Below are 12248 nucleotides of genomic sequence, written 5' to 3'. Positions count from 1 at the left end.
GATTATGTCTGAGTGCTTCCTTTCGGTGCCCAGTGTCATTCTCAGGCTCCAGTGCTTTCTGAGGTATTTAAAAAAAAATGTTTTTAGTTGTAACACTCCATAACTGTGTATGTGTTTGCAGGCCCTCTCCATCCTCCTCTCATGCTCCGCATTCGTTTTGCTCTGTTGTTGCGTGTTCTGTCATTGTTGCTTGCCCCATTCGTTTCTTGCCCCATTGTCATTGTTGTCCTGTCATTGCTTGTCTCATTGTTGCTTGCACTGATGTTGTTTGCCCCACCACCCCATTCTCTGGCATTGTTGCTTGCACCTTGAGCCGTTGCACTTTTACCAATTAATTTAGCAGGAACCTGAATTACTAAACTGTTGTACGTCATCATTTTGCTTCAGTTTTCTTTCTAGATTATGTAGGGAAGCAGCATGTCTCCCTGATATTACTCTTTGAAATCAAAACTAATAGCTCCACAGTTGTATATAACTGGCCAGTTGTGGGATGCCGAACCTATTGTACCAAACTACTCTACATAAACCTTACCCCATACATTTTTTGCAACATACTCCCTGCATTCGAACACTTATGTATGATGAGAAATGTCGTTTCTGCCAAGCTCTTGATATATGCAGTACAAGTAGTGGCCACCAGGGAAGGTTATTTGCTTAGCTATATCCCCTGTTACCTGTTTTTGAAGATAGCTGTGTGTAAAGTCTGGTCTTCGGTGAGGTGCTACCAATGCACATTTTCAGGCAGGTTAACGTCTTGACTCCGATCCGTAGTCCTAGAAACTAAGCTGTTTCGACCTATAGGAGAATGCATTAATAAGGCTTCTCAATTGGCCTCTGTAAGCAAAGAGAAATTCTATCCACTAAAACTAAATATTTTGATTGATATGTGTGTGTGCACAAAGTAAGTGTCTCTGAATGTGCTTGACGTCAGCTTTTGTGCAAGAAGGACTCATTTGTGGCTCACGTGTACAGACCTAATGATAATTTTTCATCTCTGGTGACAGTTGTACTTCCTTGGTGAAAGAATGAATGGCTGAATTTTATCGATAGTTTCTGGTTCATTCAATAGTGTTTTTTTTTTTTCCTCATGCCCGGTCTGGTTCATCATCGACTTGGCCCCTCCTATAAGTGGACGGTCCTGGCTGAACTGCAAGGCCACATCCTATCTGACAAGGAACAGAAATAAACCACGTTTCTGTTGTGTTGGGCCACATCAGTGAAGTGTAGCTTGAGGATTTGTGACACAACAGGGTTGTATGGTGTCCAGAGCAGCAAATAATAGAATTGCCTTGTATTTGTGTTGCACGGATGTTGAATCACGAAAGATCTTCTTCTAACTTCCTGTCGCATTTAGCATATTGTCACTGCCGACTAGTAGACTAGAAGTTAGGTGTGACATCCCTGAGAAACAGTTAACTACATATTGGTTACTGACTGGATATTATTTTACTCCTACCCTACCTGGAGGCGTCATCACAATGACATCTTTCAAATCTCTTAGTATTCCGTGTCCCAGAATTAGTACTCTGTGGACATTCACCTTAACTGCTAGGGATTACAGGTACCCCCCCCCCCAAAAGAACACTTAACTACGTTTATTTTTTTGCTTATCATTACCCTAGAAACAACGAGGCTGATCCTTGCCACTTACACTGTTTGGTGTAGGACATTCTTGTGAAACGTGGGCCGCATATTGTTCACCACAGCAGCTGCCAAAAAACTAAGGGCTGCTTATTTACTCTGTTTGTGTTAGTTGTAAAAATCCCAAGTGCTCAGTCATTGTGTGATGTGATTAGTCCTCCTTCTGGTACAGTGTTGTTGTTAAACCGGCTAGTCCTCTTTAATGTTTGTTTTCTCTCTCCTTTTAGTCCATGTTTGCATAAGAAATCAAAACCCTTTGATGAGCTGAGATGACTTTTAGCTAGGCTCGCTCACGGATGTCTGCTGTTTTAGTTATTAATTTTTCTGTAAATCATGATGCAGATCTGCAGAGCTCCCTGATGACTGCCCTCAAAGCATCAACTTTTATGGCGCCCATTAGTAGAAATGTGGAGTACGGAAAATTGCCCGTCAAAATTCCCAGTCTACTCCTTAATGTGTAATTTCTTGTCTACAAAATAAAATGATGATTTTCTGCTGCCGCTAAATTACTGCATCGTGTGCAGATTAGGGCTTACTTGGAGTAATTTGTGGGCAATAAATGAGTATGTTTACTTCACAAGTCCAGTAGCCTGATATTCGCGATCACATTTCCACTTCTCATACTTGGGTTTTATCCGCGGCGGTCAGGGAACCCTGTATGTTGAGGTGAACTGTGTTTTGAGTTGTGGAGAATAGGCAGGGACCGGTCTGGCGAACGGCATCTGCCATCCACATTAATGATGTGTTTGTGATACATGGTTCTGCAGCCATGAACCCATTGAACAGCAGTAAACACTGGGTTTTCGCATCAGCTGTTCCTTTGAGTTTCAGGAGCTCATTAAAAAAAAAAAAGATGGTGAAAAAACGTTAACGAAATGTGCCAATTAAGTAATATTTTCTTATGCCTGAAATTGCGGAAGAAATTCGTGGATAAATTAATAATGGCAACATACACTGACAGATGTTACCCTAGAATTGTTATAATTTGAGATTATGCGGTGGCTTTATATGAAGGTCTGATAGTGCTTTCTTTAATCACCTCCCTCCCCCGGTGATGCATGTGTTTTAAAATGTATGTGTATCATCTTCCTGTATAGCAGCAGTCATGCTGCCTAGCAGCCGCCTCAGAGCATACTGGTCGATGGGCGTGTGGACATTGGGAAAATTGGGGCCAGATGAGCTGTTCTTGGTAGAAGAAGCGTGATTGGTGTTGGTACGTGTACTTCATTGCCTGTCGGTTGTCGTGTTGTGTCATTGAATGTTCCTTGTTCATATGTAGTAGATGCAACATCACCAGGTAACACGGGCCTACTTTTTTAGAAGTCCTTGTCTATAACGCCTTTGCGATTCATTCTGAAGTATAGCGAGAGCTATTCAAGGTTTTTTCAAAGTAGATTAAGTATGTTTTGCGCTTACATATATCACTTGCTTTTGGTAAAAACCACGCCATCATTCTTATTCCTGTTCTGCTAAAACAGCAGCATGTTCTCTATATCCGTAAAGTGTCTAGTAATTTTGGTTTAGAATACCACTGATAATGCATATAGCATGATACAGCATATCCCATGCATCCTGATGGCACTTCTATATGAACATTAAAATTTAATTCAGTATTTTACTACATCAGAGCAGTTCGGTGTGCTCCTTGTGAACCATTACAGTAAGCAGTGTCCAAAATGCCAAGAACGTGTCTGTTGCATTGTTTTAGTCTGTTTATTTTTTTAAGTCAAGCATGATGTTCACCATTGAAGGGATCCATAGATTTGGCCATGGCATTGTACTCCTTTCATAGTAAATAATTTTAAAATTTTCTCTAACACATTAGTGATGGCAAATCATATGCTGGCACATTAGTAATGCAGAATCATACCTTTCTAAGGCATTGTGCTTTTTTTTCTTGTTTTAAGTTAAAATCTGTTATTTTCAGATTAATATAAATAAGATAATGACCTGCTAAACATTTACAAACCTAATCAGTTTGACATTTATGCAGTTAATGCAAACAGACGCAAATATCCCTGCACCCGTTTACATTTATAATACATTTTTATAGAGTACTTCATACTATACTCATGCTGTATCTAACTAATTGCTGTGAATAGTAAGTGTTGTTGTCCCACTTAGTGTTACTCAACACACTCACTGTTGGAATTCTGAATAGGCTGTGGCAGGGTTCACATTTGTGACCTGCGCTTCATACATTTTTTTAGTGGTAAACCTGGATCTCACGGATTCACTATGCTGACATGGCACAAGCATATATGTGCAGGTCAACATATCTCAGAAAAGTGAGCAAGTGCAGCATGCAAATCAACCCCTCTCACAGAGGTGTCTGTGCCCAGCTTCCAAAAGAACTGGGAAAAGGCTCCTTCAGAGTTGATAGTCAAACATCTCAATCCTAATGCAAAAAATGTATGTCCTTTGTAAAAGTTACCAGAAAATCCTTGATTGAATAACTATAGAAAAATATTACACATTTTTGTATCATTCCGAGGGAAGGGGTTGAAAACAGGTTTGAGGACTGAATCCAGATTACATTTTACAGCAAATAATTTCAAACGGGTGTCTAATCAGTTGAAATTCCAAGCACGTTTTATGGTTCTAGTTGGGTTCCTACTGACATAACATTTTGCTCACGTATTTAAACTTTTCTGGCTTTTTCGCAGAGCTGGAGTGGACCAGAGAAGTTACTTGCTCTAGATGAACTCATCGACAGCTGTGAGCCGACGCAAGTGAAGCATATGATGCAAGTGATTGAGCCTCAGTTTCAAAGAGACTTCATTTCTTTGCTCCCCAAAGAGGTAAGGATCTTGTTTTCGGTCTGGGCACGTTATATTTTGTATTTTAGTACATTACCCACCATGAAGAGCTTGTTGGAGTACTCTACAACATAGTAGTAAGTTGCGTCATTTGTTTGCTATCTCGCTACAGACAAGTTTCTTTGACTCTTGCTGGTAACCTATACAATACACTGAGTTTTTGAGGCTATGGGTCAGCCCTGTGATCATAACTGCAGAGCTTTAATGCCCATCCCAACTCCCTGCTCCTCATTCATTTCCTAATTTTGTGTTTGTCCGGCTTCTAGAGCATTGCTTCCTTACCTTGATTTTTGTTTGAATGAGTATCCTTCCACAAATGACCACAGGGAACTATGTTTACCCCTTGCATTTTCTGTAGCATTTGTCATCTAGTAATCAAGGAGAATGCATAGCCCATCCATTTTCCCGTCATTGCATTTGGTTGTTCCCTTCTTACTTCCCTTCTCTGTTGACTTTTGCTCCACCCACCTGGTTGGCGATTGCTCCCCTTTGTGTGGTCTCTAGATCCTCCCTTTCATCCCTGCCCTCGCTCTCTCTGTCACGCATTCCTCCACCTCTTTCTAGGCCCTTCCTACGCTCTGTCAGCACTTCTCTCCCTTTTCTTCGCCTTCTCTCTTTGTCTCTCCCCCTTTCCGAGATGTATGGGTCCTTGCGTTTGATTATGTGTACGTGGCTGCTATCTTGTAATTGTGTAACTGTAATAAACAGTAGAAAAGATAGAATTCCAAACTAGCCATACCTCTCAGTAGTGCTCACAAAGGGACATGCCCATCTGCTAGAATACCTTTAGCTTGTTAATGTTTTTGAGTTCTCATTACTGATTTTTTTCTTTTGGCCTTTACTTTTCTATTTATATAATTTTTGTCCATTCTGTGGGTCAGTCATTAGTATTATTCAATCTTAGCTGAAGTATGATTCTATTATTTCTTCTTTTATTTGTTTAGTTTTGCTATGCTTAACAAGGAATGGTGAAGTGTTACTTAAAATCTAAGTATGGTGTCTTTGAGGGTGAGCCTGGCCGTGCTTATTTATATTGAAGAGTCAGGATGTGTTGCCAAGCACCCTGGTAATTTCCTCACTCGCCCCCAAGCTGCGTTTGTAGAAAGCACATATTTGTTGAAAGGAGTGTTAAGTGGAGCTCTCGGCTCCTAGCAAAGGTGCTCAATATTGGATGGGGGAGGTAATGGAAAGAATAAGATATTCTCCGCCTGATGGATCAACTCATCCACAGCCGGGCCTAATGTGTTTCATTGGAAACTGATCTTCTAAATAAAACTGTCACTTTTTATAAAGATCCTCCAAAGGAGGCAATCCGTCGGCTCCTCTCAGGTGTGAAGTTCATTTCATTTTTATATACATGATAAATTGGGAGAGATGGTAAAGAGGTATAAAAGAGACAGACTAAACATGTGGATGAGTGTTTAAATGGAAGAAGGATTGAGGTTGGTGTGAGAAACTGTGGGGATGTTGGCAAGGAGTGTTACAGATGTGTGAAATGGAATTTCAAATGGGTCGCTGAAGAATATGTATTGAGCATTAAGTATAGGGGAGTCGTGTTTTCAGTGAGGAAGCCAACTGCTTCTCGCACACCTAGACAACTAACTGAGGCTTTCTGGGAAACAAAAGCAGTTCACATGTTGCTGTATACGTCGATCAGCGAGGCAGTGGAGTCCGATTGTGCATCTTTCGCAGTGGTGGTGCGTTGTGTTCAGTGAATGTGTTTGACGCCTAAAAATGGCTTCCACCCCTTTAGTCCTGCATACTGTTGTCCCTTTAGAATCTTCACTACGGCTTTACTACTTTCCTATTTGCATAGTTGGTCTGTATATTTGTGTTTGGGACTATTATTCCAGAAAAAGTCTGCTAATATTCACAACGTCATCTGTTGTCTTCCTTCTAAGTATCTGATCCAGAGGTCTGCGAGTCTATAGCTGGGTGTATTGCGTTGTTTTTCAAAATTCTCAAATTAAAACATAAATTAAATCATGGGGTTCCTGTGTTCAACATTAGTTTAAATAGAGGGGTTGGGACCCATTATATATATATATATATATATATATATATATATATATATATATATATTCCTTTTTTGTGATGAAGACTCTGATGTAGTTCAGTGGTCCAACTTTTTTCTTTGTCCCGTGCTTCCAGTTCAAGAAACATTCCTTAGGTTAGGCTTGGTCTAGTGGACGCTATTTGTCTGTTCAACGTGATTCCCGGATCTGTGTCTTCTATGGGAAAGTGTGTTTGTAAGTTAGTTTAGCTCCCGTTGCTGTATTGAGGCGTTTTCTATTCTGTCATACATGGCAGGGGAGGATGCTGAAAGTATGTGTCATGATTCAGTACAGCCCTCTGGTGTCATCCATCAGACTTCATGGATATTCACTAAACCTCATTGAAGATCATGCCCATTCACACTACATAAAGCTCACCTTCTTAAGCCCAAGCTGCTTAGGTCTACGATTTTGTGCTGTAAAAATTCGAGTAAGGTGCTGTTCTGTCCTGCCCATTTCCATAGGCCTGGGCCATCTCAAGCGTGCTGTAATCAACTGCAGTCGAATAGATTCCAGGGTGAACAAGTGATGCCAGCTCAGCACTGGGTGGTGACTGCTGCGAGGTGTATTCTTTGATGGCTGTTCAGTTTAGTCTTCTGTATTTGGAAGCCGGTAATGGTTTCCCAGCACTGAAAGTCCGCGGTTATCAGAGCGAGCACTTAATTGCAGCTTGGCATTGTACCATGCACTACTGCAGACATTTTGTGTCTCTGTAATATACTTCATCTAAAAGCATCCGAGCTATAATGGTGAAAAGAACCCAAGGGGAAAATGTCAAATCTGCTAGTCCAGAACCCTCCAACGGGGCAGTTGGAAAGACATTTGCAGTTCACCTTCTTTAAAAGTGTTCTTCAGTTTGAATTCCTATCTGTGACTCGCCAGAAGGCACAGGTTTCCTAACAGATGACTAATGAAACATCCAGTGTGATGCTGTGCAGAGCGGCTTAGGATACTTCTGGCCTGTCAGTGGCGTGCTACCAAAAGTTGCACTTTCCTAGGTTTGCATCTTTAGCACTGCATCAGTAAGAATGACTTGTATGAGCCTTTACCTGGATCACCATGCACCGCAACACAGTGCATTGCTGTTTAGCTGTCATAGATAGCCTGTTGCACCTCACCATACCTAAGATTGCTTGGCCCGTTAATCCCCGGGTATCCCAGCTATGTCCATGGCTGGTTAACAGTCGGTCCCACCGTAGAATTACAATTCTCCAGGGAACGAAATGCTCAGCAAAGACACCAGGCTCCTGAAGGTAGTACCTTGCCATTTGTAAGTGAATGGCCATATATGACCCTGTCAGACTAACTTATGAGCCAGTGTCTTGGCCGTCTTCTTGGAGCTTTCCATGCAGCGTTGGCTCTGAAACTCCCAAGCTGTTGCTTTTACATGTGCACTTATGCAGCTGTTTCGTTTTCAGGTCGAGCGTGCAAGCACTGTGACCTGTTATAAGTATTGTGGGCTTTTAACCACGCCCATCACTTTCATTCGTTCCTGGTTTTGCCTTTTTAAAGTCATTGGTAAATGCTTCACGTTTGTCCCGCCTTGAGGCTCTTTTTCTCATGCCTAGCAGATTGCCCCTGTGACATGGATTGTTGCACGATTGCCGATATACTTCAGCGTGGGCAAACTATTTTTTTTTTCTTTTGTCTCTCCCCTTCATGCTGCATGGCGGCTGGGGCGCTCACAGTGCGAACAGGCACCACAGTGTGAACTCAGTTGGCGGTATTGGAGTGCTGGTCATATTGTTCACATCTAATCAGAGTAATTTCTTGTGGCTCTCCCCTTAAAACACTTGAAATTGGTAAATGCTTTACGAAAAACAGAAATCCTCAAAGCGAAAGTATCTCTCCCCGCACAGTGGGAGAGTCGATACTACCATATTCACTGCACTCTGGAAACTCGCCTAATAATGCTTTGCAGGGCATTACTTTTACAAAACATTTTTGCTCATAACTCAGCCTGTGGTGGTCCTGGGACAATGGGAGCACCTACAAAACGTTCAGCATGACACGCTCTTTCTGTCTACATGATCTCTGGGTCCCCAAAATAATAATTACTCCCACCTTTAAGTGTCTTTTTAAGCGTTCTCATGTCTGGAACTTTTGTTTTACAGCTGGGAATAGCTTGTGTTTAAAGGGCATTGTTTGTAATATTGCATTAGGCCTGCTAACCTTGAAAATGTTTAATGCACTACACCCTGTAGGGGCTAAATATATGATTACACTGCATTACTTTCTCCCATTCTTTTTTCATGTGAATATGCTCTCTAAGGGCTGACTGTATGGTTACATGACCATGTTTCTTCCAAATGCTATTTTTATTGTGATGTTCTTTTGAGGCTGTTCTAAGCATTGCAGTAAATATACTCAGTATTGGCTGCACGAAAACTTGCCATATAATGCTTTGCAGGGTATTACTTTTACAAAGCATTTTTGCTCATAACTCAGCCTGTGGTGGTCCCGGTAAAATGGACCAACTTCAAAACGTTCTTTATGTATACATCATCTCTGGGTCCCCATACTATGTTAATGGGAACCCCAAAATAATAACCCCTCCCACCATTCAGTGTCTTTTAAGCTTTCTCATGGCTAGCACTTTTGTTTTACAGCTGGGAGAAGTTTTGTTTTAAAGGTCTTGTTTGTAATATCATTTCAGTAGGCCCTCTAGCCCTAAAAACGCCTTCTAGGGGCTAAGTGTATGGTTACACTGCATTACTTTCTTCTGTTTTTTTCATGGAGTTTTGCCCTCTAGGGGCTAACAATATGGTTACAAGACCATGTTTCTTACAAATGATATTTCTGTTATGGTGCCCTCTAGTAACTGTTCTAAGCATTACGGTATAATGCCAAAAATGTATTTCTTATAAAGGTTTATATGATAATTGTATATGTTTTAATAATCTCTCATTACAATTATGACCATGATTCAGGCCAACTTAACATCCTTATTACACTATGACTGTTTGAACACTCTTGATAGGTCTGGGTGACCCTTCTAGTTTATTTCTCTCTGTGGCTGTCTTGTGTCTGTTTTTGGAGAATTCTGTTAGCCAGCTAGCAACTCTGATGGTGGGTTTGTGAAAGTGGTATTCTATTGGATTTAGCATGGCACATATAAATTAGGATGCCAAATGCCAACATTTTCATTTATTGCGGCAGATAGAGGAAGAAGGTAAATGGTAGTGCTTTAGTTATATGCAGGGCCACGGGAATTATATGGTAGGAAAAGATGAAATTATGAGGCAGAGTTGACCAATTTACGCGGCAAGAAAAGTCCAGTTATGAATTTACAATGCCAATAGCTCTAACTCAAGCAAATGCGAGACCTATTGCATTGCAAATGCTTGTTTTTTAACCACTCCTATTTTGTCACCACAGTATATCCTGATTGGTGCCTGTTGCTTTCCTTTGATTTTTATCCACTTTGTTTCTATGCTTTTTAATGTCTTTAAAAACCTGCTTTTATGGTTAGCTGTTCTGTTTTAAGCTTTACAATGTTGTTGTGTGCAATGGGACTCTGAAATATATTTGAATACTCTGTTGGTTGTAGGGAGCATTACAGTTGGCCCATGAGATCACTGCCTCCTTTGGAAATTACTGGTGTGTAAAGTTGTAATGAGTTTTGTCAAATGTTCGGCTTAGTTAACTTTCCATTTTAGATTTATAGGTATTTGTTGTGCTTTGGAATGCCTTTAATTTGTTTTTATGCTACTGTAGTCGATTGATTTGATAGAACTTTATTATTAGTATGTTATTGCTTCTGAAAAGTGCCTTCGTTTTAGCTTCATAAATACATACATTAGCCACAGATTTTCATTATGATTTTTTTTTTTAACGTTCCTTAGGGTATTTTGCCTGAGATTCAGAATTTACTTTAGTAAAGAATGTTTCTTCTGCAAATATGCAGATAATCATTTGATAGGAAATAGCTACTGGTTTCAGGGCCTTTAAATGGGAACAATTTAAATGGGAACAATCCCCAGGGAACTTTTGCCAAAAGCATTCTCTGATGCAGAGATACTTCGCACACCCCACCCCAGTCACTTTTGGTCCCCAAAAGGGTCTGGCTTTTGAAAGAGCCTCACCAGTGTTAACAAAGGTTGCCACCTGGAGAGCACTGTTGGCAACAGAGCAAATGGGCCCTAAAGAGTATATGTGAGCAGATGGTAATGGCTTTCCACTGGCAACAAAGGAAGGCCAACATGTTTGAGGTGAGGTAAATAAGTCACTGTGGTTCTTTTAACTTTCTTGGCATTTCCCCTTTGCTATATTGAGAAATAAGCCTTTCTTGCCCATTCGGTTCTACACTCACTCCTACCATAAACTATATACTTACAGATAGACCAACCTGTGTGGAACCTCTTTAGATACTCTTGAAACAAATATTCACAATGCCTCTCTATTTGCATTAACAGATAAATCCTCAAAACCTTTTTATGGCCATAAAAGCATGCATTCAAAACATAATTCATCACTTTCAGAAAAATATATATGTATATATATATATATTACCTAGTGGCATTCACCATTAGGTAGTTATAGGTAGGATTAAGTTTCTATACAAAAAGCATTTTTTTACTTGCCTATATCTTTGGCACCGCTTGATGAATCTTCATGAAACTTTACAAAAGAAATTGCCAGTTCTATCAGCTCGTGCCTGGGAAGTGTCCGGTGATCCGTCCAGAGGGGGCAGAGAAAAAAGGGGGGCCCCAAAATACGTTTTCCCCATTCATTTTTCCATAGGGATTTTGAACAGCGATAGCGCAAAAACTACTGAACGATATTACACCAAATTTGGCAGGAAGGTAGGCCTTGGTCCAGAATGAGTGCTTTCTTGTTTTGGTTAATTCTGTTCAGTAGTTTTTGAGAAAATAAAAAATACCCAAATTTGTATATCTCGGGACACGAAGGATTGGCGACCCTTCCTAATCTCTGGCTGAGATCTGATTGGCTGATAACACCTCAACAACGGAAGGTGTTAAAGTGTTGTCAGCCATCTTGTGACTCGGCTGAAGCCGAGTCACAAAAAAAAGTAAAAAAATAAAATAAAAAGGAGGGGGAGGCCAGCGTGTGAACACCCTGACAGCTTAGCTCTGGTGGTGGGGCACCAAAGGGACCCCCAAGGCCTAAAAAGCATTTTTTTGTTGATTTTACAAGCAGAGACGTGGTGGATCTGTGAATCCGCTTGTAAGATCACAAAAAAATAAAGCGCAGCCTCCTGTGCTTTATTAGTCGAATGCCCCCGGTCGGGCCAAGTCCCTGGGGCTTTTTTTTTAAATGACTGACCATGTCATGAGTGATGTAATATGCGAGGTCATAAGCAGTGCATTACGGGAGCGGCAGTATTAGTTAGCTGAGGTACCTATAACTGCTGAATTTCTAGTTTTTGTACGAATAAATTCAGAACCTAATTGTGAAGCCCCTGTAACCTTTGTTTTTTAAGAATATATATATATATATATATATATATATATACATATATATATACATAAATATGAAGAAAGAAAAAAGATTTAAAATACAATTTAGAAAACAATTTGCAGCAAGCAATACTCCTCAGTTGCACAAAATGTTACATGGCAAAGACGATAAATTACACACTGGGTGTTGACCTACAAAACAAGTTAGTACTTACAAAGTGCAAAGCATAATACGAGGATCTAAAATTGAGTCCATAAAGTGCATATATCTTCCATCATGAAATAAGGCCTTTCCGTTAAAACATGAAACATTT

General features: G+C 40.4%; 1 protein-coding gene across 4 annotated transcripts in view; it reads left to right on the top strand.

Moving 5' to 3' along the window:
- Window positions 1-12248, top strand: part of FBXW7 (F-box and WD repeat domain containing 7) — a 547043-nt gene that overhangs the window by 505003 nt on the left and 29792 nt on the right. For all 4 annotated transcript variants that reach the window (XM_069242654.1, XM_069242653.1, XM_069242660.1 and 1 more), the window contains one exon: window positions 4308-4442. In XM_069242654.1, coding sequence (XP_069098755.1) covers window positions 4308-4442 — 135 coding nt within the window. The remainder of the gene's footprint in view (window positions 1-4307; window positions 4443-12248) is intronic.

Source organism: Pleurodeles waltl, chromosome 1_2 (genome assembly GCF_031143425.1).
Source record: "Pleurodeles waltl isolate 20211129_DDA chromosome 1_2, aPleWal1.hap1.20221129, whole genome shotgun sequence".
Classification (NCBI taxonomy): Eukaryota; Metazoa; Chordata; class Amphibia; order Caudata; family Salamandridae; genus Pleurodeles; species Pleurodeles waltl.
Note: the sequence above shows the minus strand (reverse complement) of the source record. Positions and strands in the feature narration are given on the sequence as shown.